The sequence below is a fragment of the Laccaria bicolor genome, genomic scaffold, assembly GCF_000143565.1.
Source record: "Laccaria bicolor S238N-H82 LACBIscaffold_12 genomic scaffold, whole genome shotgun sequence".
NCBI classification, from domain to species: Eukaryota; Fungi; Basidiomycota; class Agaricomycetes; order Agaricales; family Hydnangiaceae; genus Laccaria; species Laccaria bicolor.
The window spans coordinates 43,566-64,397 of record NW_001889883.1 but is presented as its reverse complement, the minus strand read 5'-3'; the positions used below and the strand labels follow the sequence as shown (position 1 = coordinate 64,397).

The following is a 20,832-nucleotide window of genomic DNA, read 5'->3' as shown; positions in this document are numbered from 1 at the left end:
TACGACCATACAGGCGAGAAACTCGCCTCCGATGAAGACGGTCAGTCTCCCTCTCTATCAAGCAAACAAGTCCACTTACCCCACCCTTCCCTATACAGCCTAAAAACTCGCACAAGAGCGGTACACGGCCCTCCTCCGCACCTCCCCCACCGAATTACTCATCTCCGGCTCAGACGACCACACCCGCTTCCTCTGGTGCCCCATCTCCTCCACCAAACCTATCGCCGACTGACAGGCCACCAGCGCCAAGTCTCCCACGTCGCTTTTCCCCCAGACGGACAGTTGGCAGCGTCAGCTGCTTGGGATAACAGCGTACGCGCATGGGAAGGTTGGACGAGCAAGTTTGTCACTAGGCTTCGAGGCCATGTAGGCGCTGTGCACCGGCTTGCGTGGAGTGCTGATAGTCTGTTGTTGATTTATATTGATAACAAGGATAGTACGCTCAAGGTTTGTTGTACTCCCTTCGTGGAATTGACTGCAATTTCTGATGATGGATTTTTGGGGTGGTAGATATGGGATTTGAAGACGTATCAGATTAAGACTGACCTTCCGGGACATACGGACGAGGTGTATTGGGTGGACTTCGTGGTTGATAAAGTTCTTAGTGATCGGACTATTAAAATGTGCGTGTTCCCGCTCTTTTGTTCCTCTTGAGTGGAGCTGATGGGTTTTCGCGTGTAGATGAAAGAATTGAGGAACTGCATCGAATTGATCTGGATGTGCAGTACATTGGTTGTTATGACCGGGGTGATACCATTGGTACATCAATACGATAAAGCTGCATTTGTATGCACATATCTTCATCTTCATGGACCCTACTCACGACACCTCGGCTTCCATGATATCTGAATAAAGGAGAACAAGTTGTAGAGATAGATTTCATGGTCTGTTGGCGTGAATACCACAACGACAACGGTGTGATCTCGTGCATGCAAAACCTCAAGAAAAAGTCGCCAGATGCAGTGAAAGATACCGATTGCCCTTATAATCCTTGGGATATGTTCACCCTTTGTGTCGCAAATCATGAAGGTGGTTTGGCGGACAGAGACCAAAAGCCGAACATCACACCTGGCGTCAATCGATGTATATGAGACTGCCATTTTACTTCGTGAGGTAATTTACATGTTATTGGATTCCTGCGTTTGGGTACATAGACTTCCCAACAATACGCCGTGGACTACTCCTCCGTGGTGCGATTGATGCGGGAGGAATCAAGGGTCGAAGGAAACACAACCGAGTTTTGCAAAGCGATCGACTGACAAAATCCGACGGAATCTACCCCTGTCATTCAGTCTACACGCAATGATTAGAGGGATATCAGGAACAGATATCCAGTTGAACGTACGATACAAGGACTGCATTGGCGAAAACTGCAGAAACATTTGTGAATTGTAAATATGGCTTTGAAAAAGAGGTTCCTTACAACTTCCTCTGACATTGTAGATCCCAAAGGGAATGGGGCTATCCGGAATCACAACGTACTAGAAGCAACGAATATCTTAGGATCATCCCCAAATGGGTGAAGAGCTGAACTGACGCTTATCATAAATGCGAGTGCAGTGAGCCTAAGAGGAAGGACGGTCAGAAGCCATAGGTGAGAGAAAGTCGTAAGGTGCACGAACCACATTAATAACCCTGTCGACAACGAACCTATGATGAGAGATTTCACGATGCTTATGATCCTCTGAGTTTGAATCATGCTTGGTGGAGTTAGCATACACACAAAAACATGAAGGGATCTACTCACCGACTTGTAGTCAAGGGGGAAGCCTGCTGATATAACAAAAGGCACATGGTGCCAGTTACCACGCCGCTCGAAAGAATCCTCAGCCCAAAGGACATGAGAAGGGAAAACTAGCCGAATTAGTTCAAAAACGGCCCACCTGCAATGTATAAGAAACGTACGTTGCTGGCTTTTCGCTCCGGGAAGCAGTAATATCTTTGCCTAGAAAAATAGTTGAGCGTGCAATTTGCTTCAAACATAACAGCATCCGACGCACGCATTCTGAACAAAGTCTATGGGTGAAAGAACAGATCCTAAGTTCGAGTTGGATCATGAATTCAACCAGGCTTACTGATAGTAAAACCTGCAACAGGAATAGTTAGCCGCAGTGATCGTATCCAAAGCAGCACGATGTACCCCAGCCAACAAAAAAAGGAGCCAACTATTCATGACATGAATACCAAGACCGGGTGTCGCTCATCACAAACGGGAACTTACCACTACAAAGCCAATCTTGAAATACCTCTGCTTCGACACTACATTCCAAAGATGAGATGGGCTATGAATTTGAAAAGAAAATGTGAATTTACAAGACCACATCCGCTTGATGAAGAGGCTATAGCGTCACAAATCATAAGAAGTGGATGACTAGATCGAAATTAGGCGTACATTTCGGTGAGGAAGCAGGTCAATTCCTAGACATACTTGTCAAAACATTGAGCTGAGAGATCAAATTCACAACTTACGGTTGGAATGAAAAAGGCCTAAATCGAAGTGAAGTCAACTGGACCATCAATCAAAAAGTTCGTACTGACCGCGGCAGCCCTAGTATTCCGATATAAAAAGACAGTTTAGTTCATTGTCAATGATCGGCCAACTCCACATAACGGACCAGTAATTGCAAGTGATCAAGGTCATAAAGTCGACGCCGATTCCCCGCTGAATGAAATAGTACCATAGCGACCTATAATCAAGCACAAGGCCGACAGTTTCTGACTACGTTGGGAATCGTTTAGCTTGACGTTTGATCATAGGGAAATTACTCGTACGACACATAAAACCGCAATCTATGAATGTCAGAATCAGGAGAGATCGAACGACTACCGGAAGAACTCACCAATATTTTCAGATATGCGGGGTCCTTAGGAAAGGCTCTGTAGTACCATGCCGTCTGGCATATCAACACGCCGTACATCCTGTGGAAGAGCAAGTTATTAGCGAGGATGAGGCCAGAAAAAGCTACGAACGCGCTTGCAATCATCCCCCCAAATAACGTAGAACCAAGTGCTGCATCGGATGCTGCACTCATAGCCTGAGTGATGAAGAAGTTGCCAGTGGGAATGAATGTTGGGAAGGGAGCATCAAGGCTTTGAAAAACTGGGTGGGACTGCCCTGGGGAAGGGTCAGTTGAATTCAGCCTCTCAATGGCCCTGGCACCAGGCACCGTGCATAGCGAAAGTGGTTGGTCAGGGGTCTACCGCCAAGATGGCTTCTTGTAACGAGCTATCGGTAGAACCTATCATGTACTATAGGACCCCTGAAAGTACCCTTGGAACCCAGATCCAAAAAGTCGAAATTTTTGGAATTTTTATCCGGACAGTTTTGGACAATTTCTATCCGGATGGTGGATCTGGGTCCAGGTATGGGCAAAATTTATCCGGACGCGGATCTGGGTTACCCAAAACCTCTATTTTCGCTTTTTTTTCTTTTGAAAACACCATATTTTCGCTTAAAAACACCTATTTTCGCTTTAAAACACCAATTTCATGCTCGGCGTCTCCTCTGGAGCCCTAATAGGCATCCTACAAGCATCTCAGATAACAAAACACTAAAATACACGAAATTGTGCCCATTTTTTGGCCCCTCTGAGGCATATTTGAGAGTGCAGAGAAATGCAAATATCGATGGTGTAAGATGGTCAAAGTGAAAAACTAATATTATGTTCACTTGGTGTAGTGGTTAAAATGTTATTGGATTAGTTGATGACGTTCACATTCAATATGTCTTGAGTTCGGATCCCCACCTGCGCGAATTTTTATCCGGAAGTGGCTCTGGGTTCGGTGGGTCAGCCCAATTTCTATCCGGAAATCTGCCTCCGGGTTCCAGCCAAAATGGCCCAAATTCTATCCGGACAGTGCTATGGGTTTTCAAAATTTTTTCAGAATTTTTATCTGGATTGGGATCTGGGTTCCAAGGGTATTTTCAGGGGTCCTTGTACTATGTAGACCGCAGTTTCTGTAACGATCCTTCTTGTAAATTTTAGACTCACTACCAAGGCAGAGCCTTTAAGGAACCCGATGGTATGAAAAAAAGGGGGCAAAAGCAGTGCGGAATGATGGAGAATTTTTTGTTTCGTTTGCGTGATGTGGTCAAGACATAAATAGTGGGGGTATGGAGACAAACAAAAATAGGGATTGCTAGAGCTGAGAGAGGGGGCAGAATTACACGGTACCACTACGACAAGATTATAAATGAAACAAGAACCAATTAGGTAGCTGCAGCGGGTGCGTTGGTCGCGGTGTAATCCTAAACCAAAGGTGCGATGGTGAGTAACGAGAAGTATAACAAAACCAGGAGCATGTACCTCCATCTCAGCATCAAGGTCTGCAGCCGTCTTAGGCGTCCTCTCTGCCTTCCGGGCACCTCCACGTCCTCTCCGGGGTCTTCCTCGAGCGGTGGTGGCAGTCCTTGATTAGATAAAACGAGATGAGAGGGTTGATCGGGCCAAAAGGCGCCCATTGGGCGCAAACGAGACTAACCTCGCGGGTTGGGCGGCAGCGGGGGCAGGTGCGACACGAGAAACCAGTGAAGCCGGCCGTGGGTCGACAACGATTTCGATCTTCATGGGACGTTCTGAATAGTCGTGACAGATTTGGGGAAAAGAGCGGAGGAATCATTAGTCGCGCTGTTCAGGGTAGGGGGCAATAGGAAGACCAAGGAAAATATATGAACAAGCAAGAATGAACGTTGAACAATTCCGGTAGCCAACTTGTTACCAAGGTTCGTAGCTTTGTCTCTGTCAATTTGCAGTGCTTGCTATACCTGGGTCTTGTCCGAATAACCGAGGCCGATACGCGCAACACAAGAACTCCCCACACCAAACCATGGAATACGTCGTTTCACGGACTGCCATCATCAGTCGCCACATGAATGCAGCCGATTCTACAGGTTGATCAGACCTGAGAATGTTGATGAACCTGGGCTAGTAAGGCACCCAAGGTCCACAGGCCTACGACGGACGCATGGCCACCTGGCCCACGGTCTCTCCAATGGCCCAGCGGGCTCCTCTCTTCCACAGCCAACCCTTCCAATAACTGTTGAGATTTCGAGTGGCCAGCATATCCGACAGAGACAGGGAGCCAACGAATCCTCTGAAACTTGGAAGGTTACAAGAAGAGATTGCTCTTCCATGGGCAAGAACGGTACGAAATGATGAGACGCGATACTAACTTCCATCGATGAGGCGGTTGTTGTATTGTTGATAAGCGACTTCGCCATCACCCTTGTTCGAAAACTGGACCGACGCAACACCTTTGGAGCGACCTCCAGCGTCGTAATGAAGCGTCACATCTCGGAGGGGGCCGACAGTCGTAGTGAAGAGTTCCTAAGGAAACGTTAGAGAAAGGTGACCAGAACATGAAGATGCGAACAAACCTTGATTTGAGTCTCATTCACGTCAACGGGAAGGTTGGAAACAATGATTTTGGTCGATGCTGGAACTACGGCCTTGGCGGTTCTGGACGCGGCTATGTTCGCAGCACGGGCACGCTGCACAGGTGAAACAGCTGTCGAACCAAGGACTTGAGCGCGGGCGCTAGGGCGACGAGCTGCACCACGACGACCAGTCTTAGGCTTGGCGGAGATGATCTGTTTATAATTTGTGAGACAATGGGCTTTTCGTGGCACAACAGCAAAAAGGGCAAACTGACGTCGTCAAGGGATTTATCCATGGTAGATGTCGAAGTCGTCGAAGTGGAAAGATGACGGTGGCGAAAGAGTCGTGAAGGGCGGTCGGAGGCTTGACGGTGGTGGTTGGAGACGAAGGGCAGGCTGGGCAAGCAAAAGAATGCTGTGGCTTTAAGAGGGGTCGGAGCTCAAATATCCACACACTCCGCTTTTGTTCCCTTTTCGCAAGAGTGACTCATTGTTCAATAAGCGCCCTCTTCATCCCTTCTCTCAACGATGTCTCGTGGCGGTGGTGGTCGTGGCGGTCGAGGAGGCGGTCGAGGGGGCTTTGGGGGTGCCAATAATCCCCCACCGATGGGTTTGACGTTCGCAGACCTACAAAACTTGTCCAGGGAGGCGACAGAGCTCTACCCTGTGTGTTGTCGAATACCTCTTCTATGAAACAATTCATTTATTGACCAGAATTTTCTGGGATACAGCCGATGCGCGTACCGGTATTCACAGAACCTTCAGATGAGGAGAAGAAAATTGCTGAGCTCCAATTAGGAATGGCCGCCCGCCTCAGGACTTCACAGTATTACATTGTGGAGAAAACAAAATCTACAGGTAAGAAAATGCTTGGACAGAAATTTCAGATCATGAATGTGCACATCCAGAATTACCACGTTATTCTGATAAGTATCGGCCCTCGAGCAGCACCCAGCCGACTCTAAAACGAAAAGATCTCCATGCACCATTCTTTCCAACGGAGATCTTCGAAGACTACTTCAACCCTAAGAGAAGAAGAAAAGGTAGGGTTTCCTTGACTTTTCTTTTCATTTTCTGATCAACCGTTCCTTTGCAGCCGCCACAAAGAGTGGCCCCAGCAAAGTCCACTTGAACCTAGATGACTTGGCAGATGACGTAGAGGAGGTTCGTCTACCACTCTTAATCTTATCACAAACTCATTGTTCTTTCAACAGGAGAAGTCATCCGAGGAGCGTTCAGACATCGGCTCACAGGCAGATGGATCTGACTATGATGTTGATGAAGAGTATGACAACGATTATGCTGAAAACTACTTCGATAATGGCGAAGGGGATGATGTGGATGACCTTGGAGGAGGAGGGGGCGACGATGGTGGAGGAGGTATGTTGATCGCTACTTTGGCTCGTTTTCTCTTGAACTAACAACTTCGTGGCAGGAGGCGACTACGACTGATATATGGGTTTTCTCTGGCTCCATATTTATAACCACTGCAATGTATAACCCCACACGCGTCTTGCAAGTCCTTCCGTCCTTTCTGCACATCTTGTGTGAACGGGACCGCCTTCTCGATGAAGACGAAGATGACTGCCTTGAAATCCTCTTTTCGAACCCTCAATTCTCTTGTGATTCAGTGCAGACTCAGGTGTTGATAAAAGGGTAGAGGTAAATAATATACAAAACTGTGCTTCCAAAATATTATTGCCATGGAAAACGACAAAATACATACGAACATGCAATGCGAATGCAAAAGAAGAGCGAAAGGAAAAAGACAGTGTTCAAATAGCGAAAAACCCGACAACCAATCACGAATCAGGAGCCTTCTCCTTGCCTTTCCTCGACGGTGGCGGTTGAAGTAACGACGGTGAGCTTGCCATGCCAGCTGAGCTGAAAGATGATAGTCTTCGCCCGCCCTTGGTTGGTGTCATTAAATGTGATGATACCGTTGGACTTCCAGGTAAAGAAGTGTTGCTAGCCGAGCGTGATGGAGTATCGCCAGCAGCCGCTTCGGTCAGGAGAAACTCGACCCATAGCCTTGAGAAAGACTACAAGTTTCCTAATCAGTATATATCCAGGGGCAAGAGAAAATCTTCTATACCTCTGTCTCATCCGACTTTTCCAGTTCTCCCGCTTTTCCAGCGGGGGAACCCGATGCTGATACTGAACGACTCCAGAACGACGATGAAGGTGGGGAGGCGATGGTTGAATTTAGAAACGAGCTTGAGCGCTGTAGGCCGGCCTTTTCTCGTTCTTGTTCTGACCAGGAGAGAATGGAGGATAATAGGGAAAGCATTTCAAAGCGCTTTCCATCTGCTCGGGGGGTGTTGAGGAAAGAGAGAAGGACATTCGTGACGAGCCGTCTATCGACGTTGGTATCAGTGGAGTTGCGCCGTAGACGACGAAGAGCTTCCATTAGGTGTTCATTAAGTATTACAGCTGTTAGGGAGGCGTTAGAGTGAAGCGCTTGTGGGAACGGGGATAGTACCTTCATGTCGTAATTTTCCAATTAAGAAAGTCTTCTCTTTGACTTCTTTTTCCAGCTCTTGTGTACGTATAATATTCGTATTCGATTCTTCAAGTTGTAGCTGCGTTGGATTCAGTCAGCGTGCTTGAACAACACAGTGCGAATTTACCTCAGCTGTAAGGGCACGATGCTTGAACTCCGCTAGTAATTGCGTTGTCTGCACTACTTGCGACTCATAATCCTTGACAGCTTGCCGCAGTTCACGGTCCTTGTCTGTTAAACCATCAATTCATCATGCCGTATTAATGATATATTATCTTGCCCACCGGATTGGAAGTCCTGCAGTACAGACTGCAAGTTTTCCGACTTTTGTCTTTCCAAAACCAATTGGTCGGCCTCCCTCTCCCTTGCCTCTATCTCCAGCTCCAAGTCCCTCGTCAGGGTCTCCGCAGTCGACTTGAGGTCGTCTGATATAACCTTCTCATGCAGTGCTGTTCGTTCCCACTCGTCCCGTTCCATTCGACATCGCTCCAATTCTGTCTGAGCTTCACGCAATTCTCGTTCGCGGATAAGAGCCTCTTGCGCGTTTTCGTGCAGAGCTCGATTACGCATGGCGTCCAGTTCAATTTGCGCACGGTCGGCTTCTTCATGTGAATCGATAAGTTCCTGCTTGAGCGTTTCGACAGTTGAAAGAAGGTCCTCATTCTGCGTGGTTAGTTGTTGAATGAGCTGTTCCCTCCGGTCTAATTCTTCCTGTGGGGACAAAACAGCATCAGCTGTGATAAAAAAACAGGTGTTCAAAATCGTCATACGGCGTCTTGCTTCAGTTTATTGCCGAGGGTTGTTCTCATCTGTGTCAACTTTGCAAGAAGATTGCGGTATTGAGTTGCCAACGTCTCCTTTTCCTCCCTCGTCTGCTCAAGCTCGCGTTGCAAGCGTTCGACCAGATCTCCGTCGTCATCCTCGTTTTGCTTCCCGTTAGATAAGGTGTGACCATTCACACCATTTGGGAGTGTGGGAGGCGCACTGTTGGAGACACTGCGCTCGCTATCTATGGATAGGCGCGACTCCTTTGTAGATATGGAATTTGAAGGAGAATGAGAGGGTATTGGAGGGGAATTGGGCGTGCCATTGGTGGGCATTTTTGCTTGAACGTGGCAATAATTAAGCCAATGGATTGTTCGGCGTCACTGGAGTGTGAAGTTCCCTGAGTGAATGCACGTGATGAGTTCTGAAGGCCATCGTTTTGAGCAACGACCACCACAGGGATCCTTTGTCACTTGTGCGGTAATTCTGACACTGCCCTCCACAACATTATTCAAATCCCTTGGAAACCTCATTCATAATACCGTCGTGTTATATTCCTCGACCTCAGGGTGCTTGTCTATTTAAGCCCTTGTCCCCCCCACTCCAGGAGTTAATTACACCATGATTCGTTCTCTATTGAGACCAATCCACCTCCTGAACTTACCAGTCGAGCTTATATGCTATATTCTTGACAACCTTGAAATCCCCGATCTCGTTCAGTGCACCTTGGTACGCTATGTTTCTTTTCACATCACAGCAAATTTTCTCCTTGGTTTACCATCATCGATCAGGTCACGAAATACCTCAGAAAAGTTGTAGGCGACTCTTCACGCCTTCAGTTTTCCATTGAATTGGCCAAGCACCGATTAGTTTCGTTGCTGCCAGCCTCGGCCTCCCCGCCGTTCTCGACCCGCCTCCAGCTTCTCAGAGAACGAGAGCGAGCATGGAGGTTTATGGAGTGGAAACAGAGACATACTCTCAAACTCCCACCCACTGGTTCGGTGTATGAGTTTGTTGGTGGCTTGTACGGAAATGGGCGGGAAGATGACAGTAGGGTCACAGCATCTATTTCCTTCCTGGAACTTCCCTCGTCAGATACACCAATGGACCCCCCAAACCTCAAAACGTGGACTCACGCAATGGGGGATGTTAATATCATCGATTTTACGATGGATCCTTCACAGGATCTCCTCGTCCTTGTCGCCCTTGCGCCACCAGAGTACGTTCCCTCCACAGACTTCACATTCTACCGCTTAATTGAGCAAAAACAGATCAAAGTTTGTTTACGAACTACATATTCGTTCGATCACAACGAATCTGCCACACCCCAAATCTCCGTTGTCCGTGCTTCCATGCCTCGTCAAACCCTCAGCACCCCCCCCACCGTCAGAAGTCATTGCAGCTGTTCGTGTGCAGGTGGCAGGAGATCTTGTTGCCTTGCTGATCAAAGAAGTCCTGGACAGCGCTGGCGCCCATCTCGAAATATGGAACTGGGAACATAGCCCACAATTTTCGGTGAGCTTAATTGCCTGCTTCATTGAATAAGTACATGTTATTTATTCGGAGTTTTAGTGCAAAATGTCCAGACTATCCGGAATCGACGATTTTACCTTCCTGACGCACAACGCGTTCCTCCTCGTGAGGCCTACGGGCCGATTTGAAGTTTACAACTTTGAAGACCCCCTCTTCTGCAGCACTACTCCCATCATGCGCAACACATTTGCATTTCCTCAGCTCTCGGACGGTTACATGTATTGGTATATCTCGATGAGCAGCAACCCTGCACCTGGTTACATACCTCGTGCATCTTCATCCGACAATCTTACTGGCAAGCAATTATACTACCCTCGCCCAGAGGAACGTGTTCATGCATGCTGTTTGTATATTTTCAATCCCGCGGCCGAAGAAAATCATCACGTTCACTCATTTGTGTTCTTCCTGAACATCGCCACACTCCTCAATCCACCTGAAGAATGGTTCCAGATACAACCCCCACCCACTTACATGGGTTCGGAACCCAGATTCACCATCGGACCGAGATTCCCAGCACAACCTCAAGGCTCACCCTCACCTACCACCGACAGCGAATCGAGTGCGTCCTCGAGCTCCGCGGCGTCATCAAATGGCCTCTCTTCCATTGATATTCCAATATATGGGCTTCCGTCAAGCTCCACCCCTTCCTCGTCGACATCCTCGCTTATTCCGATCATTGGCCCCTCCCCGTCCTCGTCATCCATACAACAAATCTTTACAACCCCGATATATCCCCCATTTCCCAGTTTCTCCTCCACCATCGATCTATCTCAGGTAAACGGGGCAACCCACTACCCGTTCCCAAACCCAGGTGTGACCCTAGCCCCTCTAACGGCGCCTGTACCTGCGCCTGCTCCTCGAAGACAAGGCCCCTTTCGACACTCCGCCACAAGCCATAACATGAATGTTACTATACCCTGGGAGGTCTGGGGCCCACAAAATACACGCTGGTTTGAGGAATGCCTAAGTACGGACTGGCAACATGCGATCTATGGACTTCGGACCGTGGAGAGCGTGAGTGTTGCAAAATGGCCGAATCTGCATGGAGGGAAAGGACCTTCGCCCGCTGGAGACGGAGCTGAGGTAGGTAGTGAACAACCTGCGTTGAACGGGCACGCTGCTCAAACGAACGGACATGCTCCCTCCCCATCATCATCATCATCACTTTCGGACGAGGGACCGATAGCAGCACACCCAGATTTGGATCTGGAAGCAGAGGACGGAGAGCCCGCTCGTCCTGAACAACGGCGTTTTTTGCGTATCAGGGATTTCAACCCTTACTCCCTGTCGCAAGCTGCTCAATTAGACGCCCAAGAGGGCTCGACAACAGACAAAGGGAAGCACAGAGCGCGCTGGCGTCAACCACGACTGGTAACTGAACCCTCGACGACACCCGTCAAGGGTGTGTTCACGAAGGATATCATTAGCTCGCTGCCTTACGTGGAGGTTGTCAGCGAACAGACGTTTGAAGTGACAGATGTGATGATGGATGATTGTCGAATGCTTCTTCTGAAAGTCAGTCCTCCCTTATTGCGCTTTTCCCATGTTTAGAGTTGGAACTGAACCCTTTTTTTCTCTTTTCAGCGCGGACAGGCGGGGAAACTCAAACGTGTCGATGTGCTAATGATGTAGTGGACCCGAATTCACTTTCCCCCTGCTTTCCTCTTTTGACACTGATCAGTAATGGGGTGCTACATTTATGGAGTATGTATGTTGTAGATGCGCTTTCCTAAAAAAAAATATACGTACAAGTGTAATAGTTGGAATTCAACAACAATATCGATGGTGATTCTTGGTGATTGTGGAGGATTTAGCAGAAGACCCTGCAGGGAGTTTTCATGTCGGTGTCGAGACCGCCACAATTAATTGCACGTTGCAAAGTGTCATGGTGCCATGGGGAATTAGTCGCAACGTAATTTTACGCAGCACTAGGCTTGCCTGACAGCCTCAAGCAGCCTCACCACACTAACAAAATGCATCAGCGAGATCAATAGAATTTTCCGATGGATGTAGTTCCTATCCTAACGCAAGATGATTCCTCGATACAGAGAAGGAGATGAAGCCTCTGAGAACCCCTGTTCAAATGAGTAAAGACAAATCAATGAAATCTCCAGCAGACCCTGGTCGGGCTTGCTTATCGCTCTCCTCATCATCACTGCTGTCTTCGTTATCTTCTTCTCCGCCCACAATAGAGCGCAAATGCTTCGTACGCGTACCACGCCACCGCTCGACCTTGATTCTTAAGAGATTTTCTACCTCTTCTAGGCTCTTGGTTGCTCCTAAAGCGGCCCTGAACCGCGGGAACCAAGATCGCCGACTGCTATCAGAACATGCAAGGATTGTAAGACTGAAATTCCCGTAGACCGGAAATTAAGGGCATACCATTGAAACCCCACGAAATGCCGTATGTGTGTTTGAACGGTAGCAATTTCGATAGTTTCAAAGAATTTTTTGGAAAGATCCAAATACTCCAAAGATATCTTGACGGGATCAGGGACGGTGCCCGCGAACAGGCTGGATAGAGCAGATCAGAATGCTTCCAATTAATTTGGAAGATCTCGAAGAAAACCAGGACTGCTTACCATGGGTTCCCAAGTAGAGTTTCCCCCACCATAACACCATCGGCTCCAGTGTACTCCGTGTTTGCCAGCAAGTCAGAAAACTCACGGACGTTTCCGTTGCTAACGACCGGAACTTGCAAGTTGCCTTTGAGTCTCTTGACCTCGTCGAGATTCGCAGAACCTTGTCTTCTCCGCCGAGCCGAAACGTTGCGTGCGTGAAGAGTAACCCAGGATACACCACACGCTTCCAGACGTTGAGAAAGGTCTAGCGTTGCGTGAGATGGTTGACAGAGCCTCAATTTCGCTGTCACAGGCACAGAAAAAGAACTGGACATTGCAGACACTTTTTCGTTGATATTAATTCCAGTGAATGAAATCACGATTTGACGGGGACACCCACCGATCTCTTCGACGAGTGGCCAATTTTTTTGTCCTAAAAGATAAGCGCCAAAATGCCCATCGCGAGCTGATTCTTGAGGACAGCCGAGATTTAGGTCTAGAGTACTTCAAGGTCCATCTCTAACCTGAAAAAATCGCCAGAAGATACATTAAACACGTACCTATCGCGTCACAGTGTCCTTGCAGTTTACGACCAGCCTTCACGATAGTTTGGGGATCATGCCCACAGAGTTGGATTACAACGGGACGTTCAAGACCGTCATCAGAAGCAATCGACAGGTCTCGCAAATGATACTCCAGGTAATCTTGATCGTTTAGAATTCTGTCGGGAAGGAGCATCTGTGTGTATGTCAGGCTTGCCCCGTATTTGCGCACAAGCAAGCGAAATGGGCCATCCGCTTGCTTGACCATAGGTGCCGCTATATATCTCAAGTCCAACGAGGGCATACTAGTCCAGGCAACGTTGGGAGATACAGTGGTGGTACTGTGGAACTTAGAATGATCACACAACTTCCATATCAACCACCAACAACAGTGGCTATGTACCACCTAGATCTCGCTTTTCAACTTCAAAAAGTCGTACAGAACCGATCGCAACGTATCTGCTTCAGAAGTACTTCGGAAAGGTCCATCACGACATTCAAAGACGCTACGGGACCTGATACCAACCACAACCTGAACCCGACGACGCCACACCTAGATAACCTACTTCGTTCGGCTGGGAGTTTTCCTGGCCGTCGTTTCATGTGGCCATGTCGGAACTCAAGCTCGGAACACAGAGCTTGACGTTTCGTCCGAGTCAAGTCACCTATCCTCAAGTCTTTTCTACCTTGGGATGTGAGTTCCGACCTTGTTCGTTTAACCTTGATTGTGGCTGCGACACACCCTTCCATTGAGTTGTGTCACGAGCCCAACGAGCGGACGAAAGAGGGCAGAGCCTCAGGATGTCAGGGTTTGCTTCACATCGGCGGACTGGGCTATCAAGCGAAACGTGAGTTATGGCGCTTGTTAGATTCCACGCCTCGCCTAACGTTTATTTCGTGGACCAGACCCTCGGGCGAAACTTACGATACTCCAGCAAGACAGAACTGTGCGAAATCACTGATCTGTCATTTTATGGGCTGCTCCACGGTTCCAAATGGCTTCAAGATAATCAAGTCTCAAGTCTCAAGCCAACCACATCAATAAAGCTGTTGACGCAGGCTATGTCTTACGTCCGTATGGTGTCTTCTCAAAAAAGTTAACTGGCATGTATCACAGGGCTGTATTTACAACGGAGAAGACATCAGGTGTTACAATGACCCGTTGTAAGTATCCTACGCCGCTCTTCGATGGAGTTAATTGGCCCTGCAGTCGTTTACGTCGCGTCGGGGTTTTTACAACCCGCCGAGTTCTCGGGCCATAGTGAAGTTTAGCAAAATGCGTGTCAAGGTTGTGTCAAGGACTTTGAGGAAACCTTGCATTGGACTAGGCCTCGTGTCGCAGGTTCCGAATTCAAATTCAAAGTTTCGGAGAATGCTTATCAATGGCCAGCCACCCATAATCCTTGTCGTAGCTTCCGAGCTTTTGGCACGCGGATTCGCGACCAAGCTTCCGACCACACATTCCGTTTGACGCTTCCCCAGCTGTAGCTGGGGTACCGCCGGCTGGAGTTATATTATGGGCAACTTCGCAGTAGTCTTCGCTATTTTGACAACCCATCGTTTTCGCCACACCGTGCCTGAAAAACAATTGTGGTCAGCCTTCACGCTTCATCCTTGGATGTCATCTTGAACATAGCCGTAACCCTGGCCTCAGCTTGCATATCGCTCACTTTCCGGATCTGCATCTCTCCATAACCCCGACTTACGAAGCTTCCTGGTGTGCTGTTATTCGTCCCGGTACGAATGAAGTGAGACTGGATGTGGCGACTGCGATTCCGTACGCCAATAAGCTCCAGCACCTACATGCACCAACGGGAGCTTCTTGTAGTCAACTCCGGAACATGTTACTTTTGTCGCCCCTGCCAATCCGATGTTTTTTCTACCCTGCCTTCAATCTTCATTGCCCCCCGTCAACGGAAGTTTTTGCACCTATCCGGCGAACGGGAGGAAAGGCTTAGCTTATGGCTTGTGGCAGTTTCGCGGATTTCAACATTCGAACTTTTTTGAACAACGTAGGGGCCTCCAAGTTGCCATTGAAAATATTGGGAGAACACAATCGACCGCGGCAGGACGTTCGCTCACACCCCGGCTCGGCCCGCTCAGTCAGGATATCTATCAAAGGCCTCAATAGTGGTGACAGTTTTACCCATATTGCCTATGTGCGGTCAGACTCCATCTTTCGCTTTCGGAACTTCGATTCATCCGTCGTTACAAACAGTGGCTTCATCCATCGTGAGTGCGGTGGCCCTTATCTTTTTCATCATCTCCGTGCATGAGGTAACGCCCGCCTGCAAGTCGATTCAAGAGGATTTCAGTTTCCCAAGCAGGGTTGGGCACGACAGCATAAGGGTCGGCCCTCTTTCCCAGCTTATCCTGAAGCAGGTGGTATCAGCGAACTCTCTGAACCAGAACTTGCTACTCAATTGGAAAAACCTGTTGATGTTTGGCTCCACGGTCGAGTCATGATCGTGTTTATCTAAGATGAGTCGTAAGAGCCGCCAATTACTTCGTCTGCCAGCGCTCCAATACTATCACTGGTGGGAAATTTGCAAGAACATCAACTTTGCAAATCCGTTTCATTGACAGTATTCTGCCCCGAGTTGCTTCTACAAAGGACATATTTTTATAAAACTACACTTCAGGTAGTCATACATCTAGTCTATGTATCCTAGCTATCTCAATGAAACGGTTTTTGCAAAGTTGATGCCTTTGCAAAGTTCCCACAAGTGATAGTAGTTGTCTCCGGCCCTCCCGGTGTTGTGCTCTTCGATTTGAACATCAAGGGAGTTGTTATCGTTGATGGAAGGCAAGTTCGGCTTTCATCATATCAACGGTGTCTACTTTTGTTGACGGGATTCACACGGGAATGCGATTTTACAGTTTCTTTCTAAATTCTGGAAGTCGCCAGTGTTGGAGCTGGGTAAAGTCAGATCAAGTCCATAGGACCTTAAATCATCAAGGCGAAGAACAACGGCAAGAAGGATGTTAAAAAAGAGAACATAAAGCTTCTGGAGGCCAATTTGCCGAATTCTCCACAAGAGGTGCTTGAAAGTACGCACTTTTCCAAAACAGCTTCTTTCCGATCATTTACTCTTCTCTTTTCTTTAAAAGTCAGACGAATGTGCCCAACACTTTGTATGAGCCACCTGATCTGTACGTGTCCTTGAATTGTTTCTCGGCCTCAGTCCGCCACGTTTCAGCACGTTTCTTTCTCTACTTTTATCTTGAAGTTACCCCCGATTATGTCCGGAATGGCCTGTATCTCTTTTTGCCGCTGTCTTGGCCTGGACTTGCAATTGATAATCGCTCATCATGCTTGTTAATGGCGTCCAGGGGGTTCTGTGACCTGCCATGCGGCAAGTCACCTTCGCCTCGTGCCTTATCTCTTTACCATGTGCTCCAGGAGGCAGGTCCGACGTCATGCGGTCGTCATTACGGTCATAGGTTAAATCATGGTCAGATCACCTGGCTTGAATGCTTCCTGGCCTGCGAAGAAGTTTTCCTTCACTTTCTCACCTGGCGACGGAGATGATACTTTCGTCATTCATGGCTAAAACTCTGGTTCCGAATTGAAGGCAGTTGCTTCATTTCGGAGGTCATTTGGATCGCAAACCACAATCATCGGCTTCGGTCGCGAGACTTTCATAGATGAGATGTCGCGGATCATGTGCCACCCGATTGGAGCGTCCTTGCTACTTTTACGAAGAGTCTACATACCTTTCTCATCCTATCCCAAAACCCCGAGTCTGGCGTCAAATAAAAATCGTTTGTTTGACTTTGTCGCTTCAACGGGGTCTCCCTCAACTTTTCATCAAGTGACCACCTCTCGCATGTGTTGAAGTTTGGGGAAATGGACGCGCCACAATCCCTTGTGTGCGACTTTGTAGCTGTAGGACATGGTAAAAGATCATTAAGACATATGCATGAACCACACATACGTTCGCTTAGGCCGATTGATCAGAGAAAACAATATCGGGGGGAAAGCCTCTCTTCATAAATGCTCACCACCGATCAGATCGACATATTAGCGCGGAGCAATAGCCTTGTTTGACATATGGAGTTTTTGAGTTCCCTTGTCTGGATCTTCGGGGTTGGCTAGTGGCTGCGCTCAGGTAAGGACTTAACCTCGCAGCCGTCAACAACGCTGGCTTACAAACTTTTGACGTTTTTCCGTAGCAATATGGCGATTGACATGGAGAGCACCAAGTGCGACACAATTCACCAGAAGGATGAGAGAAGTAAGTCTGTGGTCTTGACACAGCACATGTGACTTGGGACTCCCTTGCACAAGCCTCCACCTGCCTCCACAGGTCCCCATAATTCATCCGGCCGAAACTTCGGGCTCTGATACCCCGTCCCTGCGTTGAGAGCCATCATGATCAATCATCTACATAGCCGTATACTTGCCTTTGCACCACGCGGGCTTCACAGCATCGAAGAAGCTTCACGAATCAGCAGATTGCGTGCAAACCAATACACCGCGTACCGCTTTCCGAGTGGTAGGTTCAGTGACATGCTCCCTCCTTCCCCGCACTCTCACCCACGTAGAAAGTATTCACTGGGCTCGGATGCGACGGAAGTTGAGAGGTGAACATCCGCGAAGGGTTATAGTGAAGGGTTGAAAGTATTCATCCCCAAGGTACCAGGGCTGATGAGAGGGTGATGATAAGCAGTGACTATTTGTGGGGAGGTGACAAGGTCCTGAAAAGTGCCGCAGACCTGTTTCTCGAATGCAACTGTCGATTCTGCTAGGAGGGAAATTAAATTCAGGATCGACTCGGGGAAAAAACCGACGGCACGATGCACACAAAGCGGCGCGTTACCTGATGTCCACGATCCCCGACGTATACACTCTGTCGCTGGCAATGCAAAACTTTTTGAGCTAGCTATACTCGTGTAAAGTGCTTTCGTCGCGAGCCTTGAGCTTACTCTTTTAGAAAGAGCGGGTTCTGTTGTCGTTGCCTGGCCTGAGAGCGATCAGAATTAGTAGCTGGTTAATTGGCAGGTTCGTAGAAGGTTTGTAAGGGTCGGGACAATGCAACCGGTGTCAATCTCGACGTTCCAGCTTCAATGAATCGTAACGGCGTCTCGCTAGTTCTAGAATCTAGATGAATGTCAAGTTGTTTATTGGATGACAGAACATCGCTAGGATCGTACCCATGGGGCGGTTCAATTCAGATTCGCAGCCAGTGAGATTTTTATCCGTGTGTGATTGCGATGCCAGCGATGAAGCAATCATCTGCAAATTCGGTGTTCAAGTTGTTCGCCATGGCTGACCTGAAAGACCGGCACACTCCGATGCTGCCCCAATGACTTGCGAATTGGAAAATTTGTTGCGTGGACGTTGTCACCTGGCTTCACGCTAGCGCCAATGGAAGTAATCGGAAATGTCCTGCAATGCCTGAAAGTTACCTCCAAGGAGGTTACGGGGAACATTGGCCAATCAAAGGAAGATTTCGAGTTTGAAATTCTCACTTTCAGCAAACAACAACCAGGCATGGACAAACAAGAGGTTTTGATAAAGGTCGAATATTGATCTTGTGTCGAAAAAAAGCGCGAGAAGGTGCTTGGGGACAGCTTTTCATTGTTGTAAAAATACAAATGGCCCATGAGATGATATACTGAAATGATGAAACAATGCTACGGAGAAGAGATGGTACACACAACACCCAAGCTCTATATGTTAATGATGTTCCATCGTGAGGGAGAGGGAGAGGATGTGATATGCAGACAGATGGCCCAGATGAGAGTGTCAGATAAGATTAGGGATATCGTGCTCGAAAGTACGGTGAGTGCCAGTATGGGCGGGGGTGTAAGATAGAGTAAGGGGAGATGAAATCCTGTGTCCGACTCATGAGGGGTTAGATTCAATCATCACCTTGAGCACCATCTTCCCATCTTCGTCCTTCCCCCGAGCCAGGAGCTCAAATGCAGATTTTGTATCTTCCAGTGGGAAACGGTGCGTGATGAGTTTCTCAACGTTCTCCAGCTTTCCCGATGATAGGAGCTCCAGGGCCGCTGGGTATGTGTTTGCGTAGCGGAACGAGCCCTGGATATCGACTTCGCGAAGAGCGGCACTAGAGAGGGGTAGCATAACGTTGCGGGAGCCCATGCCAATGAGCATGACCTTGCCGCCGGCGATTGCGGCCTGTTAGAAAGGGATAACGAGATGATCAGTAACCTGAACGAAAGAAAACAGCGAGGAAAAAGAAGGGCAGAATGAGATCACGAGATCAGGGAACTTACATGGACTGAGGTCTGGATGGCTGGTTCGGCGCCTGTGCATTCAAAAACGACATCGAAGCCGTCCTTCGCCTCGAATGTGGAGAGAGCCAACTGTGCGGTCTCCTTTGCGCGACGGAGTTGTTCGTCCGAGGTCTTGGCTTTGTCGGCCATAGGGAGGCAGAAGACCTGAGAGGCGAAGCCGTTGTCTTTTGCAAAGTCGAGTCGTGGTTGATTGATGTCGATGGCAACAATGCGGGATGCGCCCATTGATTTGGCGACGGCACAAGCAAGAAGGCCAATGGCGCCAACACCGAAGACAAGGACGGTTTGACCAGCGGTAAGGTTCGCGCGGCGGGTAGCGTGGATGAGGACAGACAGGGGCTCTGCGAGTGCGGCTTGCTCAAAAGTGCAAGAATCTGGCAGACTGAGCGAGAGCGTTGGTCAGAGACGTCAGCAGGCGATTGGATGTAATACGTACTGGTGCAAAACGTAGGCGGGGTGGTTCATACGCGTTTGGAGGGTACCATCCGCGTGAGGGTAGACGGCAGCGCTGCTGCAGAAGCGCATGCTTTTGCAAAGATTGTACCGTCCTTTCTCGCAATAACTGCAGGTGCGACAAAACACACCAGCTTCTATCGCAACGCGCTGACCAACGGTGAAGTTGTTGACGCCTGCGCCGATGGCGGTAACGACTCCGGCAGCTTCATGGCCAAGGACGAGAGGTGCACGCACAGCGAAGTCACCGTTGCGACCGTGCATATAGTAGTGAACTATAAACTGTGTGAAGCTTTGCCCGCAGGGAAATTTAAATTGAACGTACGATCGCTACCGCAGAGACCAGTGGAGGCAACAGCGACCTGGACCTGGGTGGGCGCCGGTGGCCAGAGGGTGCGGTCCTCGATGCGAAGATCCCTGGGACCGTGGAGGACGGCGGCGTTCTGTGAAGGAAGGGCTACGGGAGACATTGTGGGTAGTTACGAAAAAAGGGTGAGTGTCGCAGGGCCTTCATGCCGGTATAAATAGTCGAATTTTGTGGAGGAGTGGATTCAAATGCTGTGACGAAAGTAACCCCATGTTTGTGACTGGCGTGACAGACAGGAGATCTACCCGCGGTCCGACGACCCGTAGGCGCTGTGACGATCTGTTGCCCAAATCCGGGTGGGGTGTGTCGAGATCTGTCACAGATGCGCGATCGGGCACTGCCTGCCCCCCCTCTTTCAGCCACAGATCTTTTTACATATTAATTAATACAAATTAATAATAATCAGCAGCATCCATTTCCTTTTTCAGCCCATTCATCCTTCATTCCCCGAAACTCCCTTTTTT

At 48.6% G+C, this 20,832-nt stretch overlaps 10 protein-coding genes across 10 annotated transcripts; 3 read left to right on the top strand and 7 right to left on the bottom strand.

Moving 5' to 3' along the window:
* Nucleotides 1-1,471: 1,471 nt before the first annotated feature.
* LACBIDRAFT_297471 (uncharacterized protein) lies at nt 1,472-3,032 on the bottom strand (the record flags this gene model as incomplete). The annotated part of the gene is made up of 15 exons (XM_001880982.1): nt 1,472-1,565; nt 1,623-1,700; nt 1,748-1,854; nt 1,906-1,945; nt 2,001-2,016; nt 2,076-2,087; nt 2,141-2,165; nt 2,222-2,339; nt 2,393-2,418; nt 2,470-2,487; nt 2,539-2,548; nt 2,616-2,719; nt 2,773-2,790; nt 2,841-2,919; nt 2,971-3,032. The coding sequence occupies 15 exons, from the start codon at nt 3,030-3,032 to the stop codon at nt 1,472-1,474; spliced, it is 807 nt and encodes a 268-aa protein (XP_001881017.1).
* A 1,178-nt stretch (nt 3,033-4,210) lies between these two features.
* Nucleotides 4,211-4,568, bottom strand: LACBIDRAFT_297470 (uncharacterized protein; the record flags this gene model as incomplete). Its single annotated transcript, XM_001880981.1, has 3 exons — nt 4,211-4,249; nt 4,308-4,410; nt 4,483-4,568. 3 exons carry the CDS (start codon nt 4,566-4,568, stop codon nt 4,211-4,213), a joined length of 228 nt encoding a protein of 75 aa, XP_001881016.1.
* Nucleotides 4,569-4,739: 171 nt separating this feature from the next.
* On the bottom strand, nt 4,740-5,691 carry LACBIDRAFT_297468 (uncharacterized protein). The gene is made up of 3 exons (XM_001880980.1): nt 5,653-5,691; nt 5,378-5,590; nt 4,740-5,327 (listed from the first exon to the last, which is right to left on the bottom strand). The coding sequence occupies exons 1-3, from the start codon at nt 5,671-5,673 to the stop codon at nt 5,169-5,171; spliced, it is 393 nt and encodes a 130-aa protein (XP_001881015.1). The 5' UTR covers nt 5,674-5,691; the 3' UTR covers nt 4,740-5,168.
* A 214-nt stretch (nt 5,692-5,905) lies between these two features.
* On the top strand, nt 5,906-6,915 carry LACBIDRAFT_294297 (uncharacterized protein; the record flags this gene model as incomplete). The annotated part of the gene is made up of 6 exons (XM_001881190.1): nt 5,906-6,043; nt 6,109-6,235; nt 6,286-6,420; nt 6,474-6,541; nt 6,592-6,757; nt 6,813-6,915. 6 exons carry the CDS (start codon nt 5,906-5,908, stop codon nt 6,827-6,829), a joined length of 651 nt encoding a protein of 216 aa, XP_001881225.1. The 3' UTR covers nt 6,830-6,915.
* Nucleotides 6,916-7,179: 264 nt separating this feature from the next.
* Nucleotides 7,180-8,980, bottom strand: LACBIDRAFT_297466 (uncharacterized protein; the record flags this gene model as incomplete). Its single annotated transcript, XM_001880979.1, has 6 exons — nt 7,180-7,419; nt 7,473-7,810; nt 7,860-7,959; nt 8,008-8,111; nt 8,165-8,591; nt 8,651-8,980. The coding sequence occupies 6 exons, from the start codon at nt 8,978-8,980 to the stop codon at nt 7,180-7,182; spliced, it is 1,539 nt and encodes a 512-aa protein (XP_001881014.1).
* Nucleotides 8,981-9,266: 286 nt separating this feature from the next.
* On the top strand, nt 9,267-11,810 carry LACBIDRAFT_294296 (uncharacterized protein; the record flags this gene model as incomplete). Its single annotated transcript, XM_001881189.1, has 5 exons — nt 9,267-9,374; nt 9,485-9,864; nt 9,917-10,160; nt 10,218-11,693; nt 11,763-11,810. The coding sequence occupies 5 exons, from the start codon at nt 9,267-9,269 to the stop codon at nt 11,808-11,810; spliced, it is 2,256 nt and encodes a 751-aa protein (XP_001881224.1).
* Nucleotides 11,811-12,762: 952 nt separating this feature from the next.
* LACBIDRAFT_160437 (uncharacterized protein) lies at nt 12,763-13,585 on the bottom strand (the record flags this gene model as incomplete). The annotated part of the gene is made up of 3 exons (XM_001880978.1): nt 12,763-13,082; nt 13,140-13,235; nt 13,300-13,585. Coding segments are annotated over 3 exons (702 nt in total), but the record flags the coding sequence as incomplete, so codon positions are not given.
* Nucleotides 13,586-14,387: 802 nt separating this feature from the next.
* On the top strand, nt 14,388-15,761 carry LACBIDRAFT_327121 (uncharacterized protein; the record flags this gene model as incomplete). The annotated part of the gene is made up of 5 exons (XM_001881188.1): nt 14,388-14,445; nt 14,570-14,765; nt 14,918-15,058; nt 15,351-15,513; nt 15,597-15,761. The coding sequence occupies 5 exons, from the start codon at nt 14,388-14,390 to the stop codon at nt 15,759-15,761; spliced, it is 723 nt and encodes a 240-aa protein (XP_001881223.1).
* Nucleotides 15,762-16,511: 750 nt separating this feature from the next.
* On the bottom strand, nt 16,512-17,059 carry LACBIDRAFT_297463 (uncharacterized protein; the record flags this gene model as incomplete). The annotated part of the gene is made up of 1 exon (XM_001880977.1): nt 16,512-17,059. The coding sequence occupies exon 1, from the start codon at nt 16,701-16,703 to the stop codon at nt 16,512-16,514; it is 192 nt and encodes a 63-aa protein (XP_001881012.1). The 5' UTR covers nt 16,704-17,059.
* A 1,787-nt stretch (nt 17,060-18,846) lies between these two features.
* On the bottom strand, nt 18,847-20,480 carry LACBIDRAFT_174052 (uncharacterized protein). Its single transcript, XM_001880976.1, has 4 exons — nt 20,327-20,480; nt 19,985-20,276; nt 19,528-19,930; nt 18,847-19,429 (listed from the first exon to the last, which is right to left on the bottom strand). The coding sequence occupies exons 1-4, from the start codon at nt 20,469-20,471 to the stop codon at nt 19,133-19,135; spliced, it is 1,137 nt and encodes a 378-aa protein (XP_001881011.1). The 5' UTR covers nt 20,472-20,480; the 3' UTR covers nt 18,847-19,132.
* Between the last annotated feature and the right edge of the window lie 352 nt (nt 20,481-20,832).

Excerpts from the sequence above, each read along its gene's own strand:
- LACBIDRAFT_297468 (XM_001880980.1), bottom strand. The coding sequence starts at position 5,673 with ATGGATAAATCCCTTGACGAC. Across the intron at positions 5,591-5,652 it reads TGGATAAATCCCTTGACGAC|ATCATCTCCGCCAAGCCTAA; the intron begins GTCAGTTTGCCC and ends AATTATAAACAG. Across the intron at positions 5,328-5,377 it reads TGAATGAGACTCAAATCAAG|GAACTCTTCACTACGACTGT; the intron begins GTTTGTTCGCAT and ends ACGTTTCCTTAG.
- LACBIDRAFT_174052 (XM_001880976.1), bottom strand. The coding sequence starts at position 20,471 with ATGTCTCCCGTAGCCCTTCCTTCACAGAACGCCGCCGTCCTCCACGGT. Across the intron at positions 20,277-20,326 it reads TGGTCTCTGCGGTAGCGATC|TTCACTACTATATGCACGGT; the intron begins GTACGTTCAATT and ends CACAGTTTATAG. Across the intron at positions 19,931-19,984 it reads CCCGCCTACGTTTTGCACCA|TCTGCCAGATTCTTGCACTT; the intron begins GTACGTATTACA and ends GCTCTCGCTCAG.